Genomic DNA, 14,374 nt, shown 5'->3' on the forward strand with positions numbered 1-14,374 from the left:
CTTGTAGCATACCTTGCTGCAACTCCACGGAAAAATATCGTTCAATTTTCCGACGGGAGAGCGTAGCTGGAACATCGTAAAATCACAGAGACAGAAACACTGTTGGCAAAGGGACTCCTCTTAGAATTATTGCCCTGATTGTAGGGTTATCCCGCAGTCCAGTTATACCGTTCGATTTGGCGAACAGGGGAATGCAATTAAAAAAACGTAAAATCACAGAGACCGGACCGATCATTCCAAAGGGATTCTATCCGCGACTTATTGCCCTAACTCTAGGCTTATCTTTCACTGTAAACTCTGCCGCAGCTTCACGGAAAATTCGATTTAACGACGGGGGAATTGTAATTAAAAAATCGCGAATTCAAAGAGGCTTGTTGACAAAGGGATTAATCCTAACAGGAAAAATCTCTTTGATAGTTAATCTAACACCGTCCAATCTACAGGATGAATTTTCAATGCCTCGATGTCGTTCCCAGGAGAAAATGTTGTTTTATCTGACGATTGGAAATCGTAATTAGAAGAATCGCGACTCGTTTAGCGACGTATCCGTCGCTCGAGATTAACGGGAGAACCGTCGCTTTGTAGTCGGGTTTCCTCAGCTCGAGTCGAGAGGACTTGAACGGGATTGTTAGTGACAGCAGGGAAACGGTATTACAGGATCTACATCCTCTTCCTCTCCCTCGGAGACGGGCCACTTGGCTCCGGTGTCTTCGACGACAATGTACTCCAATTTCGAAATTGCCCTGATAAATCTACAGATTCCCGATCCCCGCCGCGCTCTCTTTCTTTTGATCCTTTGTTCTGACTATCGTCGCGATTAATCTTGACAGGGACGCTCCGAGAAACCCATCTTTCCATGGAAAGGATAAGACGTTCGAAACTCGTTTTGTTCGGGGCGCAACTTTTTTTGTTAATTGGGGAATAAGAAGGTGTGGAGCATTGTTCCTCTCGAGATTAATGAAGTGATTAACAAATCGTCAAGCTTGAGGAACACAGTTACGCTTCGCTACTAGCTCGCCAGCCATAGCCACGCCACTGACCTCCTAAAAATCACTAACCAGGGATGGGATCAAGTTCAATATGTACTCACTTGATTATACTTGAAAAGTATTCATTGTATACAAGTAGTTATAAGTACTATAATAAGTAGTTATAAGTACTTCGATGTTGAAAGTAATCGAAACTTTCACAAGTAGTACTCGAATAAATGTTAAATGCTTTCGGCGCAACGGTTCGATCGTTTACCACTAATTATGAAGCAATTTTGCTAATTATCAAACAAAATCAACATTTCGATCCTAGTTTGGATCCTTTTCAAGATTTATTTGAATCGCGTCTGTAAAGTAAATATGTTATAATAACTTCAAAAACTACTAAATGACTGAATATAAGGAATATTGTTCATAAAAACCCACTCACTTGCTTTGGGGAAAATAAATTTATAATAATTGTGTGGCACGCGTGTGTGTAGAAATTGTATATGTGAGAAACAGCTAGTTCAAAATTTTTAGATAATGACAAAAGTAAGGTTTGTTGGAAAATTTTTCTTGAAAATGGTCTAAATATTGACCGAAACGTTGAAAATTTTGTGGTAATTTGCAAAGTTGCTTAGTTAGTAGCATCAGATCGAACCAGTGCGCTGGAAACATTAATATTTGTACGTTATTAACGAATTGTCGATCGAGATAAAGGAAACGGTGACTTACAGAGAGTTCGAATTCCATCAATCAAGGTTCGAACCTGTTTGCGAGGTACTTGATCCCATCCCTATCACTAACTCCATAAATCGGTAGTGGTACGTAGAAAAGTCATCTTCATCAATCCATCCTTCATCCCGGGCCCCGTTAACCGCAGTGAAAACTCACCTGAGATAAAGTTATCACCTCCACAGTTACGACGCGCCCGAGTACGAGGTCCCGAGGAACAAGTCGAGGTACCGGAGCCGTTTCATGCGGCACCGCGACGGCGACGATTCTGACGGAGACACGAGGTCGACGGTCAGATTCACGTCAACGCCTCAGGATTCCTCGGGGTTGCGGGAAAGGGTTCTGGACACGGAGGACGCAGCCCGAGGCCCTTTGTCCGGCATCTTCCGGCTGACCGACTCGCCTAGAGTCATGAGGAAGCTGCAGGAGTATGAAAGGGCGGGGAAGAGGAAGAAAGAAGAGCCAGCGACGCACCCCGTGCAACCACAGCCGCCGAAGCCTCAGGTTAATTGAATTCTTCGCTTTATCTTTCTGTCTGGTCCGATCTCTCGCTCGGATTCGCGATTCTCGTGCTCCTCGAAACACCGTGTCGATTCGAAGTCGCGCGATGCACTCCCCGTGCCTCGCAAGTTGTCTTTAAATTCGTTTCAATGAACACTCTTTGCTCAAACATGCTGTGAATGCAATGGACACTCATTGTTCCAACATCTTGTCACTAAATTTGGGACATAAACAGAAAATTGAGCTGTCTGTGGACGCAAAACGGAAGAAGTTCGGATAGAAATGAATGATATTTTTCACATTAAGCGAGCAATGTATAAATTGAGTAAATTACACTACATTGTGTTCCAATTACATTGTATTTCGATTACACTCATGGTACGTGTAACTAGCAATTAATTAAGTGAACGGTTCGAATTATGTAATGCACAAGTACAATGTAATTCAAATACAATGTAATGAAATTACGTGATTCACCTGTGAGGCAACCTGCGAGGCAGGAGAGCAGATCCTGTTGAAATTCACGACGCACAATGGGCCGAAATTAATCAAATATTATTAGACCGCGGATTTTTTTAATGCGAGACAAAAGTTACAAGCCATGGGAACCAGATAAAAGTTTCTTTCTTCCATGAATAATAAGCCTGCATGAAAAAATTTGCTAGCATGCGAGGGTACGTCCGATTCGTTGTATCTAGATCCGGTAAAAAGCTCCTGAATGGACCTCACTGTAACCAGTTTGACGACACGAAAATTTTCGGATTAATTCCACCTGTTTTACGGAAGTGGCCCACTGTGCGACGACCGGATCGGCCGGATTTCATTTGCAACAAAAAAACCCATTTCCGTACACAGTCGAAAACCGCTCGGGCTCGTTCAGTTTTAACAGTGGTTATTGATTTCCCGGCTGCACCCTCCAACCATCCGACCCCTCGCACACCACCGAAAACATTCTGTCTGATTTTATGGGCTCCTCTTGAGCCGGAGGGTACAACAAGTTTTATTCGATTAATTTTTCAAGATATTTAAGTTTGTATGGTTTATGTGACACATTGCCTTTTTTTTGTACTAATTTTGTATAATTCCTTTTAGTACGTCGGAGTGGAGTTACAGTGAGATTAATTTTCTATTTATTTTGTTACGTATTATATAGAACGATAGGAACTAATACAGTTGTAGGGACTAGGTAGATACATTTGATATCGGCGGGGTTAATTTGATCCATCGAACGGGGGTATTCCCAGCAATTTTAGACGAAACGATGAATATTCCTTTATGTCGATCGCGCGCGTAGATAGTGCAAATAAACAATTTAATGATTTCGGCGCCACAGGTTCGATCAAATGCTACTCACTAAGCAATTTTGCAATTTAAATTGTTCTCGACTTTGCAACTGTTTCGATCCAAATGTGGATCATTTTCAAGAGAAATTCTGCGCTTGCTATGTGTAAACGAATTGTATAAATTCAATGATGGAACTTTTGAGAAAACTAATTAACTGAAACCCTCAGCCCTAAACAAAATTGCTTAGTGAATAACGTTTGACCGAACCTGCGGCGCCGAAATTATTAAATTGTTGATTTACACGAAACGTTTGGAAAGCGTGACCGATTTTCAGCGAATTTTCATAGCACGGCTGACCTTTTGCAAACCAGCGCGATACTTTCGTGCGTCAGTGTACAGATCGATGGCTTCTCGAGTTCCGCGTGATCGTGTGCCGCGTTAGAAATAAAATTTCAGCGACTAAATAACGATCATGGTGTTGAATGGAAGCTCGTCAATTTCACACGGCCCGTATTTGTTTTTGACAGTGACCCGACCGCGGTGAATTTTTCCACGGATTCCCTTATTATGGCGGCTCGACGGGAAGAGGGGAACGACGCGCGTGCCGGCCCGTAATACCTTCGAGTATCTCGCGATAGATCGTCACGGACCCACGGAAATAAAAACGCGAAATCCTCGATCAGTGAACACAGTGTGGATATCCTGCCATCCTGCAAAAACACGTGCATAAATGAATCCCCGAGTGAAGCCCTTAAAAAATAAAAATTTCGATATCTAAGATATCGCGGACAGTGCGCGCGCGAGAGAGAGAGAGAGAGAGAAAGAGAGAGCAAGAAGCAATGTGTGTGCTTGATCTCCGGGCTCAATGAATTTGTAAATAATTATTGAAGAGTGGATGAAGCGTGAAGACACGACAAGTGTTTTTGTACCGAAGTGTGCGATCCTGTTACAATACAAATGAAAGAATACACGAATACTGTTATTTCTCCTATCAGAACTGCTCGTATTTCCTTCTCGCGACAGACCACCCCATTCTCCGTCCCACCCACACCATGATCTTCGCCCAATGGTGCACATGAGACTGCAGTTTCGAGAAGGCTGAATAAACTTGTTGCTTCCCGGCCACTTTGTTCGAGGGCTTCAATTTCTGCTGGCTTTTGCGATTCACGAGAATTCACCTGATTATCATCCCCCCCTCATTCTATCTCACCCTCCCTTTATTTCAGAAACCGATTGCTTCTCTCAAGCTCCGGAAATTTGACAATTAGACGGCGGATGTTTATGCGATTTTTAACTTTTGCATTATAGATCTGAAATATAAATGTGGAATTTTATATTCTAGCAGATCTTGAACATTTTCGGAAGCCACGAATGCATAAAGGTCCGCAGTCTACTGATCCCTGAGAAATTAGATCGAGGAAGATGGCCGCATACTTTTAATTCTGTTGCACAATTATCCGCATTCTGCCGCAGCGTCTTAATCCCAGCGAACCGTAGAATAGAAATAAAGGAATTCACGTATTTAGAAGCGCGTAACCGTCGGTGAATAATTCAACGCGGTCGCGAGGCCGTGTCGCGTAAAAGAAAAATGCAACGAGGGACGATTAATCGGGAACATTTCAGCGAGAGTCCACCACACGTCAGCAGTGTTAAATAATTCTGTTTATCGCGTAGGTACAGGTCAGAAAGGTACCGACCGCGATGGCGAGGCAGACCAGCGAGGACGACGAGATTTCCAGGATCAAAAAGCAGAATAAAACCGCGGCCGCACCTGCGACCGAGACCCTCGAGGAACGACAGCCTGCCACCACACCTGCGCATCCACTCCCAAGGGATGCACCCCCTGAAAGAGAACCGGAGGAACCTGCGCGGAGACCGATGACAGCAAGGTATCTCCCGCCAAATTTTCGTCCAATTTTTCGGCTGCCACAAAAATCCTTTCGCCCGTTTTTTCGAATTTTCTGGGGGGGATTCCGATCTATTTCACATTATTTCATAAACATAACAAGTATGTTTTTTGGCCATTTTTCCAATAATATATACCGAAAGAAATAAATTTGGTAAATAATTCTTCAGAGAAGCATCTTTACAATCTTAATAATCGCAAATTAGAAATATTAGAAGCCGTCATTTTGACGAGTCCATAAATCTAGCGTCAATTTTTAAATAGAATGACGATAGTTGCCCGAAGCAATCTTGCCTAGGTTAAACATAATTATCACATGTAAATAGGCGAACTTTTATGCGTGCATAAATTTTCATGAATTATTCAAGATCAAAGAAAACTTTTCCACAATTTAATTCAAAGTGAAAAATTCATAGTTGAATATTTATAAGAAAATCATTTTCATATAAAAATTGAAGGGCTCTACTAGAATGTCAGAAAAAGAGTTTGTCTCGAGATAAATGGACCACCCTGTATATTTCTAAATAATGTTCTACATTCTACGACAGTGTATTACAGACTGGCCAACAAAGAATATCTTTGAGGGATCTTCTTCCAAGAAAAATGGTGTTAGTTTCATAAACGTCGAACCTCTGAGGGCACATATTTCACAGAGTTTAGTTTCTCCCAGCTCCAATATCAAGAGAATTCCAGAAATTTTATAATTCTCGGCTAAGGAGAGAATTAATGGGGTTCTCTTAGTATCTCCTTTACCTAGTTATGCTAAAATAAATCTGAAATGGTAGGATCCCGTAGGATCGCGTTTGCAAACAGAGCACGAACCGGTGATTGCACAAAGGTTTATAAATATAGGACGTCATAAAATCAGCGGGACGAGCTACCCAATCATAAATTAGGCCCGGTAACTTGTCAGAGGAACGTGCACTTCCGATCACATTCGGCAGTACCGGCGTTAACATCGAGTTCACGGGCCTCGTTCCATTCGCGTAGCCAGTAGTAGTGGAGGGTACGTAGTCAGACAGCCTGATTTATGCTCGTTCGGTGGAAACGGATCGTTCCGATCGCGGGGCCAAGTTCTGCGAGCCGGTATTCAATTCGAGCTCGTGATGTGGCATTACGTTTTAATTGCGGAATCGATACCGTGCCCACCGACACCCAAAAACCTCGTAAAACCCTATAAAACATCCCCTTTAACTTCCGTTAAAATTAAAGCTGCGAAACTAAAATTATAAAAATTTAGAAAAACCTTCTTAACCTCCGTTAAGAATAAAACTGCAGAACAAGCGGAAGTAACTGGACCCTCCGATTTTTCCCTGGACAGTTGTCGAAATTATATAAAAGTATTTCAACCACAAAATTTTTTAGGGTTCCGCACTTAAACCGAGAAAAATTTAATCGAGGCGTTTTTCGGACTCGAAAGCTACACAATAAAAGAAAGATTGCTCTTCCGATGGCCACGAGGAATGCTCGATGGGTGCAGTTTCCTGTCCATGCAAATTTTTCGGTAACACTCGCAGAAATTTAAACAGGTCAGCTTTTTGTGTGCCACCTCTACCCACCGCCCTCCGCGCTCCACGTTCCTTTTTCAATCGCGCCGAATTTTCCGCAGAGGAATTTTTATAGGTTTGTTACGCTATGCGGGGCATTTTAACGAGATAGAATTCTAATAGTTGGAACGGAAATAAAAGGGTCTTCCAGCTCGCAAGTTTCGCGTGAACGCAACGCGTGTGCACTTCTCTTGAAATTGTTTCTAGAATAAATTATTGTTAAAAAATTCTACGGTGTGGTCTGTGAAATTATGGCGTTCAGAATCGAAACCGGGGAGCTTCTAGGATTAACCTAGAGATTATTTGATCGTGTTGGTTAGAAACACGTGTCGCAGTGGGACATAGGGATCCCCAGGAGCGGATTGGCGACGCGCGACAGGGATCCAACCGCGAATCGCAATATCTGGGTCGCAAATTGCGGCGTACGAATGTGCTCCGTCGGGTTTACCGGCTCGTGGAAGTCGTTAATTGAAATATCGTTGCTCTCGCAGGCGAACTTCGACGGATACCCACACTCCGGCGACGAGGAGCGCTTCATCAGACTCGAGCACGGGCTCCGAGAGCTCCGGCGGATCAGGAATCCGCAGCACGGGTGCGCCATTCACCGCCGAGGAAATGAAGCAGAAATACTTGTCGAGGGCACCGACGTCGAACACGACATCCACGGCACAGCCGGCACAAGTCGCATCGACGCCCGCCAAGGATTCCGCCACCGCTTCGCCAGCCTCTAGATCCTTCCAGAGCCGTTTTTTAGGCACAGGTGATCCACCATTCTGCACCATCTCCTCCCACCCAGCAACTCCTTGTCAGAATGTATTAGGTTGTCCCGAAAGTTTCTTTCGGAACGCGTTCCATCAATGTTGCTAAATAAATACGAACTATGCGATAATCTTTATGTTAATGTTTTAGTACTTTCTAACATGAATTTGCATTATGTAAATGAATCGAAAACCAACTTTTGGGACAACCTAATATTTCTTTACTTAGAAATATTAAAGGAACACATTCGGAAAGACACTTTTGGGACAACGTAATACTTGAGAAGACAGTCTTTCGATCGATGCTGATTCCATTCCTTTTAAAAAATTCACAATAGCACGAAGCTTGAATAATTGTATATTGGAAAGAACTTTTTTCAATTTTCTACCCAGCAAATCCCTATGAGAATGTATCGTTCAAAATATAGTCTTTCGATCGATGCTAATTTCGTTCGATCTTAAAAATTCACAATAATACGAAGCCAGAATAATTGTACATTGGAAAGAAAATTATCCAATAATTTCGGAAAAAGGTGAAAGTTCGCGAACCTGGTAACCCGCGAACAAATCGACCGATACTTTGGTAATCCGCGGAAATTCGAGCGTTTCGAAGTTCGAATTGGCCTAATTACAGGTTCGGAGCGTTCCATCGGGAAACGATTTCGCGGAAGCGGCCGCGATATATCTATATATATTTTATTTGGATTATCGTTTGTACCAAGTTGTCCCCGATGCTTGTCTAGGTAACCGTGCAGCACCGCCGCCGCCCGCTCAGAGCCCAGCGACGCGAGAGGAGAGTTCTATGAAGAAGAAAGAGGACGAAGAGGACGAGGATGAGGAAACGAGCAGTTCTTCGGAGGAGACGGAGTCCGAGACCGAGGAAGAGTCGGAAAATGATGCTCACACGACGACCAACACGTCTTCGACGACTCCGTCGACGGCACAGGATCGTCAGAGGAATGAACAAGCCATGGCGCGGACGGACATCGGTCCGCTGCTTGCGAGGAGCGCAGAGGCCAGACGAGGAAGCAAAGAGGATTCGCCGTCGACCAGGCAAGTATACTTTCTTTCGGTGCATTTCTGTGGGAGACTCGGAGGTGTGTTCTCACTATTCGAAAATTCGTTTTGCACATCTTCTACGGTTCGCTCTCTTGAAAATATTTGTTCAAATTCTTGGTCGAGTGCAAAAGGCCATTATTATATTTTTTATTTGAGAAACAAATGTCTTTTAAAAATATTTCTTCAGATTCCTGGTCGTCTGCGAAAGACGATTATTTTATGTTTTATTTGCGAAACAAGTTCAGTCTACATGCCAAAGAATTATCGCAAATAGTGAGAACTGCCCTTGGTGTAACGTTCCAGCTGCGAAAATCTCTCATTCAGTACCTAGCCCCGAGTTTCTACAAACCGTGTGATTTACACGCTGTGAATACCTTGAACCTTGTCCAAAAGGGCTTCTGAACTACGACAAACCTCACTGGTACAACTACGACAATCTCATAAGAGTGGAAGCTGAGCGATCAAAACGCCTGCAGAATTCGAAAATCTCTCGCGATAGGCAGAAGTGAGAGATTTTCGAAACGAACTAAAACCGTCTCCTGTATATAGATACTTCTCGCAAAAAAAAGCTTCCCAGATTCTAAACTAGTTTCGAAAAGATAACTATTGGAAGTTGTGTTCGACCTTTTAATAATTGCAACAAGGTACACTTATTGCAGTTGTTAGAGAGGGTGCAGTATGCTTCCGGCAGTGATTTTTTTCAAACTAATTACTCATCGGGAGACTTGTCTTGTCGGATGAGGGATGCGACCATGATCCTCGAGGCTCCCGTTGAATTTCACGTGGCCGATAACGTTCTCGCGTGTATCCCGTGGAGACTCTCCCCCTTCTCTCTTTCTTAATAAATAACGAGCGTGATGCAACAAGCCGGAGGTAACGAAAATCAATACCGTCGACGAAACGACGACGAGAGGCATCGGTGGGCGAACATCCGAGTAAACCGTCTCTACTCGATCTTTCTCGAGAAAACCGCGAGTGTCGAACTGTTCCTCGTTTAGGGTGGTCGTCGAGTGGGAACGAGAACGTCAGTATCGAATCACCGCGATGTCGTTCGAGCTAGGATTCTTGGCAGGGGTTAAAACAGGTTCCAAAAGAACGTTTACGATAAACTCAGTCTCACGAAGAATTGATGATTTTCAACTGCTCTCTGTTTCCATGTAATTCCTGCTCTGGGTTTCCACATTGGTTTTATAATAATTAATCGGCTCGGCATTGATCGTGCAACAATTATGAAATGCTCTGTAGTTAATGTGTTAATACTAAACCCACCAATGTTGCCTTATAGAAATGGCAACACGAACAAGTTTATTGAGATTATCCGTAATTTTCAATATAATGTATGCTTGGATAGAGAAATTTATTCAATTATTTTCCCCAAATGAATTTTTACTTTCAAAATAATATATATGCTTGGATAAAGTGATTTATTCTATTATTTCCCCAAATAAATTTTTACAATTTCGCTAATCGTAAAATATAAAACCGGTCATTAAACCATGGTAGGTTCAGTGTTAATACATCTAACTAATTATCCCGCAAGAATCCTGGAGCAATTTCAAACGAGTTGCAGAACCGCTATAGTAACAATTCTATAAAACCGATACGGGAGGGAAGGTAGAGAATGGAAGCAGGTATCAGTTGAAAATGTCGCAGGTAAAATGTCGCTTGTCGGTACCAGTTGCGAAAGGTGCGAAAACGTGTTCTCATGTTTCGACTGGAGGTTGTTCGGAGGGGTTTGACTAGGCGAGAAGGTTAGATCAGTAAATCTCGGGTGTCGGTTATCGCGAGTAAAGGTGATTGAAGCAGAATATCGAGCGATCACTCGTGTCCCAGGTATTCGTCGCCGAGAGGGAGTCCCGCGCATTCGGTGAACACGAGCCCGACGACGACCACGTCTACGTCGACGTCTACGACGACTGGAACAGGCGGCGGGGGCGGCGTCGCGACGCTGGCCACGCCGGCCGGCTACACCAGCAGGTTCGTAGCACACGTAGCGCACGGTCGCCAGACTGCTGATCATCAGGCCAGTTCTAATTCCAATAACCCCCACGACCGTAATCGTTTTAGGACGTTTCGTGACGAACACGATGAACCGCCGGCAACCGGTCCTCGCGGGGCAATAATCGCGACTGAGCGAACGAGCGCGGACACTCGCGTGATCGGCGACGCGAACCGACCGGAGTCTAGCCTAATCGAACATAACCGCACGGACGATAGTACGGACACCGACGGAACTACCCAATCATCATCCTCCTCCTCCTTCTTCTTAGCGACTAGGCCCGAAGGTCTCGAAGGTAGCGGTCACGTTAGTCGGGTCGCGGAAGGTCGTTCGGGGAACGACGTCAGCTCTTCGTTGCACGCTCGATCCGATCCACAAAGATCATCAACCGGCGACCAAACTCTCTTCAAATCGATCCACAAAGAGCAGCCTGCGCGTTCCAGCACGCTGGAACGATTGTTAGAAGTGCCAACCGAGGAAAGAGGATCCAGGGAGTCGAGCAGTTATTCCACTAGCACCAACTCGGAAACCGAATCTGACAGCGAGACGGAGACTGCTTCGGAGACCGACGAGGAAGAGGATCAGTCCAGAGACGAGAACAGCAATTTCAAGATCAAGAAAACAAGCTCGCAGGACAAAGACGACGGCGATCATGATAAAAACGGTAAACCGGAGGATGACTCGACGGAGTCGGAAGAATCGACGGATACAGAAACGGACGACGAGACTACTGTTCTCAGCGTGCGAGCTGATCCCAGGTCCCAGGAGGATCGTCGCCGGGATCGCTACGACGAGGTCAAACGTCGCAGCTCCTCGATAATCGGCGAGAAGAGCGTCGAGGAGTTGTTCGACGACAATGGCTGGGTGGTCACCGACCAGGATCTGCAGGCTGACGGGCCGAGGAGGATGTCGAGGAGCTTCGAGCTGATCGATGGAGACCGGAAAGACACCGACGCGAAAGAGCAGGACTCGGACAAGCTTAAAGACAAGCTGGAAGACGATGATGATACGAGCGAAGGAGCCAGGACGTTGAGTCTGTCGGGTTCTTCGGAGAGCCTGCCTAGGAGCAGAGTGTACAGACAGAGCAGTCTCGGGAAGAACGGTTGGATGGTGTCGGACGAGTCCGACAGCGAGAACGATAAGGGTGGTGCCGGGGAGAATGCGAAGAAGATGGCAGATGGTGGTACGAAGGTGTCTTCGAGTCTAGGGAAAGAGGGCAAGAAAGAGGACGGCGGGTGGAACATCGACGAGAACGGCTGGGTGATAGTGAACAGGATCAAGGACACGGAGGACAACAAGCGAGTCGAGGACGAGACGAGGAGCACGATTCGTTCCCAAACGACCGACCTCGCAGTGAGAACTAGCACCGAGAACGGTGCTCTAGTCGCGAACGCTACCCAATCGAAAGAGACCGACAGTCCTGCCGAGCACGAGGACACACCTGGTGTCGCTATCAGTATACCGATGCAAATGGTAACCACCGTTTTCTGTGTGTCCGTACTGTGTTACAGCGTTCTAATCAATCTGTTCCTGTAATCCACACGCGCGCATATACACCAGCTCACACACACGCGCACACATCATACACACGCATACGTGGCCCTAACTCTTCGTTTCTCTCCGTTCGCCGCTGTTCATCGCGATCGTTCGATCCTTTCTTTTTTTTCTTGTTTCTATTCTCTCGTCGATACTCTTCTCGATACCGGTTCGTTTTCGGTTTCTCTCTTTCTGTTGATTTTTGTCTCCGCTGGCCGCGCAAAGACTGTAGACTACCCCCCACGGAAACGGACGAGACTGGCTTCGATTGCGAGATACCCGATGCAGCAGTTTCTTCCCCTGTTATTTCTATCTGCTTCCATTCTTTCTCCTCTTCTATTTCTCCGAACGTGCTCGAGGTGTCTCCTCGAGAGAAAGAACGCCGCTGGCTCGTCTAAAGCTATGTCCACACGGAGCATCTAGCAGTTTTTTTGTCGCTCTCGTTGTTTTCCTCTTCTTTTTTCGCCGAATAAACCAGCGGACAAGAGGCGACGGAAAGTTGCTCGACCCCGCTTCGGTGTGGACATAGCTTTACGGTTGTTTTACAGGGACGCACAGTGGTTCGATGGTTTAGATGGTTGCCAGTTTAATTCGTACACACTGCCGCAACGTCCAGCAACTTTTTGTCGGGGCTTGTTGCTCGCTTCCTTTTTCCACCGGACAGGAGTGGCAACACCAGGCGACCGGAAGTTGCCGCCGTGTGGACATAGCTTTACGGCTGTTTGGTCGGGAGTTTAATTTGTACGCGGGGCTTGGATTGATTTAAGGGTGGACGGATTTAAAACGTGGCGCGGTCACGTGACGCACGGAGGAAATAATAACGTATGGCTCACGCTCTAAGAATCACGTGATGTAAATATTTCTACCGTAATTTATGGATAGCGTTTTTTATTTTTAACGGTGGGAGATCGGTCGTTGCATTTGCTGCGGGGTTTGTGCATTTACGAAAGAATCGGTGGGACTCTACTGACACTCTAATGATGACGATGCTCATCTGTAGTTTTGGACTCTTTGTAGAACGTTGATTATATTAATTGTTGAACTGTTCAGTTTCCATTTGGAACCACTGTGAGCCCGGACAAATCCTGTTGTTCGAGGACCTTCTTCTCGTCATTTACTTTCGAAACTGCTGCTCAGGAGTCCTCCGCGCTCGGCTGTCGCGCACCGCGATCGATAGAACCGACATCGCGCTTCGAGTGACGATTATTAACCCTTTCAGGACGGGGATCTCCCTTTTTGCAGAGACGTAGTCCCGGTAGAAGCGGTTTCCCTTGCACTAGTTTTCTGGTTTTGTATGGTACACTTTTGGAAATAATCAATAACACCGAGTAGTAGTAGTTGTGCGAGTAATGTTGGGTACTTCATTCATCCTCATCCAACGAGATCATGGTTCATTCTTAATTCTATCTTTCTCACGAACACACGTAGCAGTAGTAGTAATGTATATCTTATCCCCCAAACCGTAACTGGCGAAGTTTCCGTTTACGTCCGTTGTCAGAATTGCATGAAATTTTGGAAACAGGTTCTTTTTTGACCAAAATGATGATTGTCAGCAGGATTTTTGACGGCTCGAAAAAAAAATGTTTACCATTTCAATGTCGCAAGTTCTCGCAAGTTACTGAACTGTCTCACCAATTAGTATATTAATAACTTTCCTCAAAAAGTCTTCTGACACTTGTGTCGAAGGCAGGGCCCGCTAGATAGCCTTACTGATGAGTCGTCTAGCGGGTCTAGGACGAAACACACCACCTTTCTTTTCCTCCAATAGAATACAATTCTATAGCAAAACGTTACGACGTTAACTGATTCACATTCGAATCGAAACGTTGAAAATTCCCTACAACATAGCTATATAATGTAGAATTTGATCGAACCGTTGCGCCGAGAATATTATTCCAGGTTTATTCAAACAATTTATGATCGATAAGAGTCCCTCCTTTAAAGGTACATATTTTTTATTTTCGATCAAAATCGAATCATTTTATTTAAATTTTAATAAAAGCAAATTTTCTATTAATTGAGTATTTTACACATCAATATTTTTCTCACACTTACAGCCAAAATGGCGCCCAGGACAA

General features: G+C 44.8%; 1 protein-coding gene across 7 annotated transcripts in view; it reads left to right on the top strand.

The window, feature by feature from the left end:
• Tn (tripartite motif containing protein thin) overlaps positions 1 to 14,374 on the top strand; it is a 65,471-nt gene that overhangs the window by 41,841 nt on the left and 9,256 nt on the right. For 3 of the 7 annotated variants that reach the window (XM_076429211.1, XM_076429212.1, XM_076429213.1), the window contains 6 exons: positions 1,877 to 2,210; positions 5,166 to 5,380; positions 7,436 to 7,704; positions 8,446 to 8,755; positions 10,595 to 10,738; positions 10,829 to 12,233. In XM_076429211.1, the coding sequence (XP_076285326.1) occupies positions 1,877 to 2,210; positions 5,166 to 5,380; positions 7,436 to 7,704; positions 8,446 to 8,755; positions 10,595 to 10,738; positions 10,829 to 12,233 (2,677 nt within the window). The remainder of the gene's footprint in view (positions 1 to 1,876; positions 2,211 to 5,165; positions 5,381 to 7,435; positions 7,705 to 8,445; positions 8,756 to 10,594; positions 10,739 to 10,828; positions 12,234 to 14,374) is intronic. The other 4 variants (XM_076429214.1, XM_076429215.1, XM_076429217.1 and 1 more) reach the window with 4 other exon arrangements.

The sequence above is a fragment of the Lasioglossum baleicum genome, chromosome 8 (genome assembly GCF_051020765.1).
Source record: "Lasioglossum baleicum chromosome 8, iyLasBale1, whole genome shotgun sequence".
Taxonomy (NCBI): Eukaryota; Metazoa; Arthropoda; class Insecta; order Hymenoptera; family Halictidae; genus Lasioglossum; species Lasioglossum baleicum.